The sequence below is a fragment of the Miniopterus schreibersii genome (assembly GCF_964146895.1).
Source record: "Miniopterus schreibersii genome assembly, chromosome: 7".
In the NCBI taxonomy this organism is placed as follows: Eukaryota; Metazoa; Chordata; class Mammalia; order Chiroptera; family Miniopteridae; genus Miniopterus; species Miniopterus schreibersii.
In genome coordinates, this window is record NC_138108.1 from 70905854 (window position 1) to 70921235 (window position 15382).

The 15382-nt window shown below is 40.8% G+C and overlaps 1 protein-coding gene across 1 annotated transcript in view; it reads left to right on the forward strand.

Annotated features, from left to right (window-relative positions):
- The window catches only part of NCKAP5 (NCK associated protein 5), a 789197-nt gene that overhangs the window by 318436 nt on the left and 455379 nt on the right, over positions 1-15382 (forward strand). Inside the window, exon 4 of the mRNA XM_081142261.1 lies at positions 13184-13247. Within this exon, the coding sequence (XP_080998387.1) occupies positions 13184-13247 (64 nt within the window). The remainder of the gene's footprint in view (positions 1-13183; positions 13248-15382) is intronic.

Here is a 15382-nt window from a genome sequence, read left to right on the forward strand (position 1 = left end):
TTGCAGTTCTGGAGGCTAGAAGTCTAAGATCAGGAGTTGGCAGCGTTGCTTCCCACTGAGGGCTGTGAGGGTGCATCCGTCCCATGCCTCTCTCCTAGCTCCTGGTGCTTCGCTGCCAGTCTTCAGTGCCCTTGGTTTATAGAAGTGTCACCTTAACCTCTGCCTTCATCTTCACATGGTGTTCCCCCTGTGTGTGTCTGTCCTCAGGTTTACCCCCTCTTTTTTAAATGATTCTAGTCCTAATGTGTTAGGGCCCACTCTGATAACCTCATTTTAACTTCATAACCTCGGTAAACACCCTATATCCAAATAAGGTCACATTCTGCGGCGCCAGGGGTTAGGACTTCGACATAAATATCAGCGGTGCACAGTTCAACCCGTTACACTGGATATAGTCACACTATCTCTTTTCTCAGACAGAATGCTCTGTGACCACAGGGATTAAGCCTTACTCTCATTGTACTTTCCACAGAATCTAGCAAAGTGCCTCCAACACTGTAGGCATTATACTTGTGGAATGAACTGATGGCATTGCCCATCCATCCTAAAAGCCACGATTTTGCTGAGCAGAATGTACTTTGTGTGTGTGGCTAATTCCACAAATGAAGGAAGGCGCTTTCACAGTGTGGACTGCACGGTATTACAGTCCACCAGGGCTTCCTTCGTTGCCTCCTTCAACGTCTCCCTTTAGGCACTCACAAGCCTGATTTTCCTGAGCCTGGACAGATGGCTTAAATCAACTCACAGAGACTGTCTGGGGACCTTCATGAAAATAGAGACAGAATGAGATTTCAGGGCCATTGATAACTGAAAGCCATGGAAAACAAATTAATTGTCACATAAGGGCTATTGTCAAACATGCCCACAGGTAGGTGATGCTCCTCAGAAGATGGTTGCCATGTGTTTTCTTAAGAATTCCTTTTCCATATGAAACTACATGTAGCCCATCACTTTTGAATGTTATCAGAACTGATGGAAGAAAATACAGTATTATTAATACAATTCTTTTGTTTTCCAAATTTTTCTTAATTGTCTTTTTAGAGGAATTTTAATATTAAGGGAATAAGTATGAGGGCAGTGAATGAAAAAAATGTTTCTTAGAAAACATGGAAACATAAGGAATCCTCATTCAGAAATCTAGGTTTTTTCAGAAGTGAAAATTAAGTCTAAGAAATTAAGTGGCTCTTCAGTGACTCATGAAAAGTATATCTCAAGGACATCTTTGTTGAAGTCAAGTCCTTGAACTGACATTACACTCAAGGAAGAAGTTATTGCAAGAGTTGAGAGTTTTTGGATTTCACTGTGGCCCAGACAAAGAGGGGAGGGAAAGCAAGTGGTGTTAGGTAAGTTAGTAGAGCATGCGCAACATCAAACACTGTGATGAAGCAGGTATGATTTCGGTGAAAGCGAACAGTTCCCAGCAGAAATAAAGAGGAGAAAACCTAGAAAGACAAGTTCGTTTCTTCATCTGTTCATTTATTTACTAGCATGTGCATCTGAGATGTTCAGAATGCCACATGTGAGACCGTTGGACCGCAGGTAGCTTCTGTGGTTTTATTGCCACATTTTGTTAAGCTCTTGGGCCTGGGACTAACCTCTGGTGCTGAATAGAGGTGAAGGCAGCCTGTGATCTTGGGTCAAGTCGATGAGGTTGTCTTTGCCCTGAAGCATGATCTTTCATTCATTGAGGATGTGTTTGTGCCCTGGACACACAAAGACCATCAAGCTCTAGCCCCCTAGGTCTTCCAGCTCAGCGGTGGAGAGAGAAAGGTGTGCAGGTAGTTGGGCTCTACCGTGGATGGCACAGTGGCTGCAAGGATGAACCGATGAACCACTAAATGGAAAAGGGTGTAAGCTGGACTCCCGTTTTAAGAGTGGAAGAACATTCAGAATAGAACAATTTTGGGAATACTTACATGGCATGACATTTAGAGGACTTTTAGAAAATACTCTAGAAATGTAGAAAATAAGAAAAAAACTAGAAAGCTTCAGAAATCTCGGTAAGGACAAGCATGTGGTGAAATGACCTTCAGAAAAGCAGGCAACCAAAAAGCAGGGTATGTGTTGGTTTTTACTAATGATCTTTATATTCCAGCATATCAAATTCTTTAAACAAAAAAGATCTCCATTGTGTGTGTGTGTGTGTGGGGGGGGGTTGTTCATCAGCACAGCACAGCGTTATGCAACTCCTACTCCCTCCCAAAGTCAGCAGGGCGTGCGTGTTGGCCTTTGTGAGCCCTGTTGCCTTAGTTATTGCTGCACAAAGTCATGTAAAGTCACTAATTTCAACTTACTGACTTGTATGTATTGCAGATGTAAGGAAATTCCCAGAAGTATGTAATAAAATGCCAGTTGTGGATGTCTGAAAGTTTTGGGGCCAACACTGACATCATGTATTGGAAAAAGTATACGAAGAAATTTCTTGCATCTGGGTTGTGGCTCGAAAAGTTCCACTGAAATACTCCCTCACCCTGAACATCTGAGTGGATGAGTAATTAAATAATCTGAGAGGCTAATTAATTTAACCATTACTCAAAGACTGCTGCCACCGGTCTCCCCATCTGCCCACTTGACAGCCACACCTGGCACTCGGCATTGTCCTGCCTCTGTGGTGGGCGACTCCCCAGGACGCCTCTGTGTGCAGAGAATGGTCGTCGGCCTCCTGGGGGAGAGACCTGCTCTCCTCACACACACACCAGGCCACCACCAAGCTCTTATTCTTGGGCCCACTCGGAAATGGAAGGCTGATGATTTATTGAAACTTTTCCCCAAGATTTCAGCATGTGACTGTCTGCCCCAAGGAATAATTGAGAGTAATCATCCATCTAATTTCCTCTTAGGCGTTTGGTGAGGTCTTTGTAGGGAAGAGATATGTGGGGATATTAATTGAAACAAAGCCCATAGGTTTATCGTGAAAGTTTCATCCGTGCTTTTTGTCTACTCTGCTAGAAATGCAGGTTTGTAGTACTTGGAATTCAATGTGAAAAGTTATATCAGCACTTTTCCTATTGATTGGCTTTAAAAGGGTCAAGGACATGTTTCATCCTTGGAGACTCCAGTCATTTCTTGCATTACTTGTGATTTCTTCTCTAACAGTAAAGGCGATGGTAACAATTTTGTGATTTCTTCTCTAACAGTAAAGGCGATGGTAAACAGGTGATGGTAAATACGGAGGCACAAGCTCTAAAAATGAGATTTTAATGAAATATATATTTCTTGCTATTTTTCAAATTTGAAAAAACATGCATGGTTGTATCTAACGTAAGAGCCATGGCATGATAGGCAGGTTTTCTGGCCTACTTGAGCCTCAGTTTCCCCACGGAAGGAAGTATCACTGTACATCAGTAGTGCTCACACTGTGGACCAGGGGTTCTGTGAATTTTTCAGAGATATATAGGTTCAAAGCTATTTTTATAAGAATACTAAGACATTATTTGCCTTTTCCACTCTCACTCTCTCCTGGGTATAGGGAGGTTTGCCAGAGGCTACTGAACATGTGACATTGCAACATGCTAAATATAGAAGCAGATGTGAGAATCCAGATGTTGTTTTTGTTAGCCAGACATTGCAGACATTTGCAAAAGTATAAAACTGTTCCACTCTTTTTACTAATTTTTCTTTTGAAATCTATGTTATACATATTTCATAATTATATATAGTTTATATTAACCTGTAATGGAATTATTATTATTCCTTCAAATATATTAAGGTATATTTTAAAGTCTCAGTATTAATGTTGAATGTAGATATCAATGGATATAACCCACACAAACAAAAGCATGTGGGAATCCTCAATGATTTTTTTCATAGTGTAAGGAGAGTCTGAATCCAGAAAGGAGGAGAATCATTGTCTGTATGTTAGGGAGTTGATTATAATATGTATCTTCCTCATGGGGTAGTCTGAGGTTTAAATAGTTCATGTAAAGTATGTAGAATAGTGCTCAACATTGTAACTGTTCAATAAACAGTAACCATTGCTATATTTTTAAGTTCCAACATGATGTATTGGGATAGAAAAGGCTGAAAAAGTCAGTAGAGCATCTCTGAAAGAAGTGACCTGGATAAGATCATGACCCAAAGGAGCAGAAACTGCAGGTGGACTGAAGTACAATACCATCACATTCAAAAGACAGAGAGGGTCAGGGATGGACACAATCAAAATGTGTAATAGAGGTTCTTTGCAAGGGCAATATTTGGCGGACAGACCTGTTTTCCTGCATGACCTTTTGCTAAAAAGCATGGAGTTAAAAAAATAACTTTCTTAGAAACAGCAGCATGCACCTTCCCATTTAAAGGAAGTTAAATTTTTATTTTTTGATTAAATTTTTATGTAATACTTATTTTAAAACCCAGCTTTTAATACAGCTTTGTGTAGCCAGCACCTGTGTGTTGTGCTGGTTGCATCTTATGCCACTGGCTTGTCTGGTGTTCTCTCCGTCTGCTGGGCCCTAAGCTCTTTGAATTGGGGAATGTTCTGTTTATCTTTATATCCCAGTGCCTAGAACTGGGCCGGACCTAGAGTAAATTCATATTAAGTATTTGCTGAATGAATTAAAGTTTTCATTGTCATTGGATGATATAGTCACAGTTACCAGAATATTATGGATGCCTTAAAATAACTGTTTTAAATACGTTAGAACATAGGAGCTTAACCTAACAACCAGAACTAACATGAACTCACCGTGCTGGGGGTTATTATGGATTCTTTAATACCACAATATCTTTATTACAGGGAAGGAAGTTGACTTTGGGTTTATAAGAGGTCCAGGATATTTTAAAAATACGTATATGAGCATGTTATACTTAATTTTGTTAGAAAAGTGAAGTAGAAATTGCACACGTTAGCTGGCAGTGTCATCAAGACCCACGGGTATTTGTTATATTGACAGCCTGCTTGATGTGCCTTCAGAGCCGCACCTTTCAAGCTGCCCTGTCTGTAGAGAGTAGTTTGGGGCGATGGGACTTAGAAGGCGAAGGCGTAGAAATAATTCTTCATACTTACCGAGTGCTTGCGCCCCTCTTCCCTCGGGGCACCCCGGGGGTACCGTCTGCCTGGTGGAGAGCGGGTGCACAGGGGTTCCATTCTCACCCGTCCAGGGTGGGTGCTGGCTTCCTTTAGTGGCGATAGAGCGTTGATTTGTCCCCAGACGGGCCTGCCTTCCACACTCATGCAACAGATGGCTCTGCAGTGCCCCCGTTTGAGGTCTCCACACATCACAAACTGAATATATTCCCCCTTCGCGAGCTGCTTTCTCCTGGGGAACGTTTTTCTAAACATGCAAACGTTTCAGGTCTTCTCTGGATTTTACAAATGCCAACCTCCTGTTGTCTTCGTTAAGGACAGTTTCTCCGTGGGCTTAACTTGCAGATGTGTCAGTGGAATTCTGAAGATCCAGGGTTCACATCGATAATTTTGTTGTTATTTATTTTCATATTTAGTTGAGATTGTCCGGGTGTATATTGTAAGACTTTAGAAACCTGGGACTAATTCGCCGCTTGGGTATAAAATTAAATGAGAAAAGTAGCTCTGTTTCATTTTTCTTGGAAAGCTTCTCTTTGATCTTAACTGGGCGAGAAGTATTGCGCCCTTTCGTTTCACTGCGTGCATATTCTTTGCATCTTTCTTTCATTCCTGTTCTGGGATGAGGGTCCACAGCTCTCACTGAAATCTCCGTGGGCGTTTGTTTTGCAGTCATGAAGCCAGTGTCCCCTTCATAATGAGCTACAGGCTCTGCTACAAACACAGAACAAAACAGTGATGCATTGCAAAGGCACAGTTGTCAGTCTCTAGCCGATGAGCTAAGGCCTTCAAAGAGGAGCGAGCGTGTGTGTATGTGAGTGTGTTTAATTTTCCTTGGGTAGCATGCAAGTCAAGGATTCTTTATTTTTTACACAAAGCTGTTTTTAAGAACCCTGAATTTGCATGAAAAAGATGCTGGTCCCAGTTGGTTTCACACATATATTGGAACCATGGGGGTTTGAAGATACAGTTTGCTAAGGGACTACTAAACCACAGGCAAATGAGATTACTGTTCAAAAACAAAAAACAAAAAGACAGGCCCATTTATTTTTAATACTTTAAGTTGATATTTGAGCCCAGAATGTTAACATCTAGAAATTCTGAGAATTTTATCAACAACTCCATCACTTCCTTAATTTTAATAAAGAATAAGAACTGACCTTTCATAGCAAAAAAACCCATATATATATATATATATATACATACACACACACACACACAATTCCACTAACTAAAATAAAACTCCTACTGAAAAATTTGGGAGGCAGAAAGTACTGAACCTCAAGAAAGAATTCTGTTTTATTTTTAGCCTTGAAACCTTCTTTTCAAAGGAAATATTTTAGAAGCCTAGTACATAAACTAGCTCAAAACTGAGGTGCCCTTGCTGTAGTGGGACTTAGCTGGCACTGCTTCTGCCCCACCCCGCAGAAGACCCTGGGCTGCACTTGGAACCCTTAGGGGATCCTTGCTCATTGACATTATATGCACGGCATTTCCTGCATAAATGATTTAAAATAGTTACAGAGCATGATCCCGCAGAGACACTTGCATTTGCCATTTTTGCAAATTTTGTCCCTCCACCACCTACCTACTTTGGAATCAAATAACTAGACCAGCGATCTCCCATCTTGTAAATGAGGAGGAGTGGGCTGCAGGGCTAGGATTGGGGGTAATCTTCCCTGTGACTCAGCCTACTCGGAGATTCTGTTTGCAGCGCACTTCCCACGTGGCTGTTGGCGGTGGGGCACATCTCTGCTCACATGGTGAGAGGTCAGGTCAGAGCTACAGTTGATATTTCTAGTTTCCTCATACTCTACTCTCTGTTCTTCCAAATCTAATGGCTAACATGCTGCCACTTTAGAGATGACCCTTTTATGGTGGTTCATTCACACTTTTTCTTGAATGCCAAAAAATATAATGTGCGGACAGATAACAAAATTTCTTGATTTATTGATATTTTTCCTCTTAAAAACTATGTAATGGCTGAAAACTATTGCAGTTTTCTTGACTTGAATGAGATGTGACAAGCACCTGTACCGTGTGATAGTCCCTAATAGTGTTACACAGGCAACCTCTTTTAGGGATAAAATAGTGGTGCTTCTAACCTTTAAACTGTATTAGGACCCATCGTGTAGAAGGATGATCATGCTAAGGTTAGATTCTCGCTGTTTCTAGAAAGGTCTTCTTTAGGCTAAATGTTCTTGTAAAAAATTATCATGCTATTAGCATATATATTAAATCTTTCTCTGGAGATTTGTCCATCAGGAATGATGATTCCAGCAAGAGTTCCAGGACATTCTTCCATTTCTAGTTCTCTGTCTTCTGGGCAGAGTTCTCAAAGTGTGGTCCTGGGATACTGGATGCACCCCAAGACCCTTTCAAGGAATCTGTGACTTCAAAATTATTTTTGTAATAACATTAAGGTGTTCTTTGCCTCTTTTCCTCACATTCTTATATGGGAGTGCAGTGGAGTTTCCTGCAGACTGCATGGCATGCTATCACAGCAGGTTGAATGCAGAAGCAGATAGAAGCAGGTTGAATGAGAATCCAACTGTCTTCTTTTAAGCCAGAAGTGAAAAATATTTGCAAAATTTTAAAGCAGCATTGCTCTTCTCATGAAATTTATTTTTGTTTTGGAATATAGGATTACTTTTTCATAAAAATGCTTTATTTGTGTGAATGTGGGTTTATTGTCATCTTTTTAAACTGTTTTCATTTATATGTGATAAAGGTCAACAGACATAACCCACATAAACTTAAGCTCTTCTGGGACCTCAGTAATTTTTCAGGGTGCAAAGGGGTCCTGACTCAAATATTTGACAACTGCTGTTCTATTATCCCCTCATTCAGTGTTCTTATCTAGAAATTCACTTCGTTGAGGCCCACTCACTGTTTACCTGGTAGCCTGTGGAAGCTGTGCTTTTCATAATTTTACATGTATGTAAACAAGCTTTTGTGGCCACCAGATCCGGAAGGTGCCCTGTGGGAATCACTGTGTCTGTAAGCATATGTGTTGTATAGCATGTAAATGCAAAATGGTAGTATTGTTAAATTTTTAGTATATGAGGCAGTTGGTACTTGATTGTGTGACTGATTGCTCATTCAGAAGTTCTTACCGAATGGCGCTTAGTAGGTGTTATAGAGATGAACTAAATGTGATCTCAACATTCAGGGAATCAGCGCTACAGTGAGGTACTAACTACACCATACTGACCTTGTACAGGAGTGCATCCGTGAGCTATTTTTTTGGCAGCCACTGTTGTGGCTGAGGAGGAATTTACTGGCTTATTTAGAGGAAAACATATACTGAATAAACAATTGAGGAAAGCATAAGGCTGCATAATACAGTTTAGACTAGAAGCTAAATGTGTTTGTATTCACTATACAGAGAAAGCCAGGGGCACATGAGCTCAGGTATTGTTATGTTAACTTAAGTATCATCACTGGCATCATAGTAGCTTCTGGGGCTCTGGTAATGTTCTAGCTGTTTGCTTAGGTGGTAGCTACAAAGACCTGTTAACGTCATGATTATTCATCAAGCTGTGTGTTTGTGATTTCTTAATTTTCATATGTTTGTTATATTTTAATGATAAAAACCCACAAAAATTAAAAATCTTAAATTTAAAATATCACTGTGCAATGCTGAACTGCCTACAGTATATATTTAAAAATATTTATCTGAAGGCTCCTTGATACTTATCATTAGTCCTTACTTTTCTTTCATCTGCCAGTGCTTTCTGGTAGGTTCTTCTTTTCAGGACCATGGCAGTGAATCACTTGGTGCTGAGTTTTCAGGTTGTAAATAATCTTTTGAAGTCTCTCTTTCTCTTATCTCTCATCACTATGTATGTATGTATGTATCTATCTATCTCTCTCTTTATCTCTATGTCTATCTCTATCTTTCATGTATTATCCTAATGTTTTTAGTAAAAGAAAAAGAAAGTGATCCAACTAGCTTAAAAATACACATTTTTGAAAAGTTTTTAATCGAAGTAATACATGTACATACTTTGGAAATCAAGTATAGTGATAAGATTTAAAGCTGCATACCCCTCACTCCCTACCTCCAAATATTTGCCCTGCAAACCACTTTCCTTTTTTTTTTTTTGTAGCTGTAACTTCTGGATTTTTTATGCTTGTATCTACAAAACATAGTTGTCTGTTTCTAGATTTATCACTTTTAAACATTATAAATTGTGTTCCTACTATAGAAGATAAAGATTTAGTGCTCCTATTCCACCTATCTCTCCACACTTCCCCTACTCCCTAATTTTTTCATTGTTATAAATTAATTAGTTAAATTAATTAATCGTAATGATAAATTAAGTAAATAGTGTTCACAGCTGAGTCTAGTATAATTCTAGAATTGCATTTCTGGAATTACTTCACTCTTTCCAAGGGTTAATAATTGCCATTTTTTGCCATTCTCTTAGGTTTTCACATTTCTTGCCAATCCCTTCTGGTCTGCAAAGTTTCTGTTGAGAAATCAGCTAATAGTCTTATGGGAGCTCCCTCATAAATAACTAATTTTCTCTTGCTGCTTTTAAGATTCATTCTTTGGCCTGGCAGGGCGTGGCTCAGTGGTTGAGCATCGATCTAGGATCCAGGAGATCGAGGTTCAATTCCTGGTCAGGGCACATGCCTAGATTGCAGGCTCAATTCCCAGTCAGGGGCGTGCAGGAGGCAGCCAATCAGTGATGACTCTCTCATCACTGATGTTTCTATCTCTCTCTCTCTCCCTCTCCCTTCCTCTTTCTGAAATCAGTAAAGATATATTTAAAAAAAAAAAAAAAAAAGATTCACTCTTTGTCTTTAACCTTTGGCATTTTAATTATGTGTCTTGTTGTGGGTTCATCTTGATGTCTCTTTGGATTTTAATGTAATTATGATGTCTCTTTGGGTTCATCTTGTTTGGGACTCTCTTTGCTTGCTGGACTTGTATGTCTATATCTTTCACCAGGTTAGGGAAATTTTTTGTCATTATATTTTCACATAGGTTTTCAATTCCTTGCTCTCTCTCTCTCCTCCTTCTGTGACCCTCATGATGCAAATGTTGGAACATTTGAAATTGTCCCAGAGGCTCCTTATACTATCATTATTTTGGATTCTTTTTTCTTTTTACTGTTATGATTAGGTATTTTCTGCTTCCTTATCTTCCACATCTCTGATTTTATCCTCAGCTTCATCTCCTCCACTGGTGATTCCCTGTAATGTAGTCTTCATTTCAATTACTGTATTCTTCATTTCTGACTGGTTCTTTTTTATGTTTTCTAGTTCCATTTTTATGTTCCCTGTCTTTTTGTTGAAGTTCTTATGCATTTCATCTACTCTCCCCCTAAGTTCATTGAGCATCCATATAACCAGTGCTTTGAACTCTGTATGTGGTAGATTGCTTGTCTCCATCTTATTTAGTTCCTTTTCTGGAGTTTTGTTCTGTTCTTTCAATTGGGACATGTTTGTCTCCTCATCTTGGCGGCTTCTCTGTTTGTTTCTATGAATTATGTAGAGCTGCTATGTCTCCTAGGCTTGGCACTTGAGGTGTGCCCCCAATGTGGGCTGTGTATACCCTCCTATTGTAGTTGAGACTTTATTGCCATTGCCATGTCAATGGGAGTGACTTACCCCCAGGCTTATTGGCTGCAAGGACTGACTGCAGCCACCATGGAGGATCAACTATGCAGGGGCCAACACCAGGGAACACAACTTACTTCAGCAGGACTCTGGTTCTCTCTGAGTCCATCCCTTGAGTGTGTTGCTTGTGGAGGTGGCTCTGGGACCTCCAGAGAAGCTGCAGGCCAAGGTCAGCCATCACCTGTGTCCTGTCCGGGGCCACCCAGCATGAGCTACAGAGCAGTCTGCAGATGGCAGCTATTCGTGCTGGTTTTGGAGGTGCCCAGGAGAGGCCAAGTTGCGAACCAAAGCTGACTGCTGCTGGTGCCAGGCCTGGGGCCACTTAGCGAGAGATACAGGGCACTCAGAGGCCAGATGCTGCTTGTTTGAGAGATTTCAGGAAAGTCTGAAGCATGATCCAAGTCAGGCTGTTGGTATGGAAAAGCTACTGGAAACAATTTGGGTGGGCCTGTAAGCTGGATGGAGCGGGATCTCAGGGAATCACCAGGGCTAGGGTTAGGGTGAGCAGTGTTCGCCAAGTTGACTGAGACTCAGGTATGCCTACCTGCCCTCTCTGTTGGGGGAGGGCTCATCAAAGGAACATGGCCTCTGCCAGCACTTCTGTCTGGGAGAAAGCTGCTACTCCGTCTCTCTCCCTGAAGGCAGACAACTCAACCCCGCCCTGTATGTCCCTGGTGCCTTTTGAGGTGCTGCCCCAGCACTGAAGCTTAAAGTGGGGGAGTACAACTGAGTTCATGTGCAAGCCCTATAAGGGGAACTGGCTGGGACTCCAACAGCCCTCTGTCTTTTTCAGCTTCAACCCCCGCTAGTTTTTATGGTCAGAAGTTAGGGGAGCTTCTCTTTCTGGCACTGGAACATTGGGCCTGGGGTTCTGATGTGGGGCTAGGTCCCCTCAATCCTCAGGGAGTCCTAGCTGAGCTATCCCTCTCAATTTTTATGCACCACACATTGGTATGAGACCAGCCTGTTCTGTGTCTCTGCCTCTCCTTCCATTCTCTGTGTGGCTTCTTCTTTATATCCTTAGTGGTAGGGCTTCTGTTCAACTAGATTTCAGGCAGTTCTGAATTATGGTTTTCTATAGTTTAGTTGTAATTTTGATGTGGATTTGAGTACCATGTTTCCCTACACTGCCATCGTGACCAGACCCCAGCACATGCCTTCTTGGCAGTCATAGATATTCCAAAGGCCCAAGCAGTTAGGAGGGGAGGAATCTCAAGGGAGGGCTCATGGATGTAATATCATTCAAATAGTTTCACATCTTCATAGCAATATAAACATTTCAAGGGAAAATCTTTGCTAAAACCAAGATTTGAGGATTACTGGAAGAGTTCACCACTTACCCTTACTTCATTTATCAACTTTTTACTTATTTACTATTTTATTTTATTTTATTTTATTTATTTATTTATTCATTTATTTATTTATTTATTTATTTATTTATTTATATTGATTTCAGAGAGAGTAAGGGAGAGGGAAAGATAGAAACATCAATGATGAGAGAGTCATTGGCTACCTTCTGCACACCCTCTGCTGAGGATCACACCAGAAGCTTGGGCATATGCCCTGATCAGGAATCAAACTGTGATTTCCTGGTTCATAGGTTAACACTCAACCACTGGTCCATGTTGGCTGGGCAGTCTGTCAACTTTTTAAAGAATAATTGAAGAGCTGTCCAAAATGCAGATATCTGTCACTTTAAAAATATTCTTAAAATTCCGGGAAATAATAGCATTTTTGGAAGTGAAATTAGAATTGCAATTATAACAGATACCAAATGAACCCCACTGTAAAATAAAGAATACTAAAATAAATAATCTGAGTTTTAATTCTACATATTTTCTAGATCCTGAAAGAGGATATGCACAATTTTTCCTGAACCCTGAAAAATGACATGCAAAAATTTTATTCAGGCTTTGAAGTGAGGAAAGCCTAATTTTGATCCTAATATACATACCAGCTGAGGGCTTGGCTTGCTCCTTAACCTCTCTGAGCCCTTGTTTCCATATCTATAAAATGGGGATAAAACCTATGATTGTCAGGCTCATGTAAGATCAGGTGAAAGTTCCCACATGGTGCCTGTTACATAGCAAGCCTGCAAGTGATTTTCTCTTATCATTTCAAGAATGATACAATATGTTTTGTTTGCCTTTTAAAATTAGTATCAGTATTGATCAACAAAGAAATAAAAACAATTAAAAATATACATGAGCAAAGCTGATAAAGAAAGGACACAGAAAATTTATTTACAAATGATATATGTCAATGAACTTAAAGTAAAGCTTATATTCAACAGTCAACATTTATTTGGCTATTTTAAAACCCAAGGCAAAAAAATCTCTTTCATGACACTCAATGAAAACAATGCACTAATGACCATTCACTTTAAATATTTATAGAAAGTTTAGTGGAGGAAGTGAGCTAAACCAAGGAAGGAGTTCCTCTGGAGACCTCAAAAGAATGTTTCCGAGTCATGCCAGTGCACCTCTCCCCCGAGAAGAGTGGTCAAGTAATCCTGCTCTTCTGTTTCTCCAGGGAGAAGCTGGCTGTGGCCCGACTGCAGCGAGAAGTTGCCCAAAGGAGAAGTGAGGGGGCCATGGTAAGTCCTGGCTGGTCTGTCCTGATCCCGCACCCCTTCCAAAGGTCTCTGTCCTGATCCCACACCCCCTTCCAAAGGTCTCTGTCCTGATCCCGCTCCCCCTTCCAAAGGTCTCTGTCCTGATCCTGTACCCCCTTCCAAAGGTCTCTGTCCTGATCCTGCACCCCCTTCCAAAGGTCTCTGTCCTGATCCTGCTCCCCCTTCCAAAGGTCTCTGTCCTGATCTGCTCCCCCTTCCAAAGGTCTCTGTCCTGATCCTGCACCCCCTTCCAAAGGTCTCTGTCCTGATCCTGCACCCCCTTCCAAAGGTCTCTGTCCTGATCCTGCTCCCCCTTCCAAAGGTCTCTGTCCTGATCCTGCACCCCCTTCCAAAGGTCTCTGTCCTGATCCTGCACCCCCTTCCAAAGGTCTCTGTCCTGATCCTGCACCCCCTTCCAAAGGTCTCTGTTCTGTTCCTGCTCCCCCTTCCAAAGGTCTCTGGCTTGAAGACATTTTGTCTAATTAAGGATCGCTAAGGAAAATATTTGCTTGCAGCAAACTGAATGCTGTATTTGTACATAAAGTGTTTACAATATAGTGTAGACAGCTCTGCCATTTACAGATAGAGGGAGATTGTGAATAAGAAAAATAACTTGGGGCTTTGAAGAGGGTGTTCAAGTGTTCAGAGGGTAACGGGGCTCTGTTCTCTTGAGGTCTACTGGATGCCCAGGCTTCCTGGCTGTGAGCACAGTATCCGTCAATGAGCAGCCAAGCTTCTCAGTTCTTCAGACTTAAAAAATCAACCACCCCAGGGAACACTGAGATGTTTGCTAATGTCATTGTCCTTTATTCTTTTTTTTCTCCCATTTTGCAGGGCATCTGTCCCTGTCCTCTTTGGTGTGTGCCATTTAGAAAACTGTGTTTTGAATTGTAGTAAAAATCAGTAGGTTGTTTTGGTCCATTCTGACTTCATTTTATAGAGGATTTTGCCAAAGTATCTGCCTGTGTACTGCTTGAACATTGGAGATGACTGTCTGGGGCCTCGGGGAATGTGTGGATTAACTGCTGCTGCTACCTCTGAAGAAAATAAATTCCATGCCAGATTTTCCCCCCACTTAGGAGAAAACAATAGAACATGTGCAGTTTTTTAGCAGAAGAATTAGCTTTTTTGTAAAAGAGAAGTGATGCATTTTTAGATCCTTCAAGCTGCTTCCATTTGATTTCATGAAGTTAATTGATAATCTAGCCACTGAAAAGAGTATGAAATTGTAAAAATATTCTGTCCTCACACTGCTCTGGACAGGGAAAGCAAAGGGCCTGGGCAAGAGGCTGAAAGTTGAGTGGGTCCTGGAAGGTACAGTGGCTGTCGGGCATGTGAAAATACTTAGGTGATCACATTGTTTGCTCTGCTGGTGATCTTAATGCAAAGAGAATCTTGAATATTCAAATAATACAAAGCAACTGCTCACAGGCATTATTGAGCAATGGATTGGAAATAAGTTGGAGAAAATGAAGGTTTAGTCAAACGGTGAACTGAAAATTTTCAGTCTGGAGTTTTACTGCATTGCAACATGCTAGGGCTAGGCCACTTCTCAGGATTTCAGTCTTGTGTTGAGGGCTAGTTCCTGTTCATAAGCTCAGTTCCAGCTGACAGTGAGGGAGGGACAACTTTTCTAGGCCTCGGGTTCTTCATTTTTAAAACGAGGAGGTTGGAATCGCATGATTCTATCAGCTTAGTGGATCATGCTGCTCAACAGTTTTTTCGTAAGAAGTTTTTGTTAAGGGAAGCTCTTTCTGGTAATAAGTGCTACTTAAGCTATAAGAACAGGCCTCTAAAGAATATATCCTTCTGACTCTCACAGTGAGTGGACCTGACATGAAATCATCACAGATAACTCTCTTGTCTTATAAAACAAAACCCTCTTTTAAAACATTATAGAAGTAATTGTTCAGTGCAGAAAATACCCAGAAAACATAGACAAACAAAAAGATGACTCTGGTTGCTCAAAAATAACATTGGAGAAGTTTCCAGTGTTTTATTACTCTTAATTTAATGATGGTAGTGAAATAAATCACATTTGTGCATTGATTGATTTAGCAAATACTTACTGAGAACCCACTATGTGTCCAGTAACATTCTAGGCACTGGGGAAACAT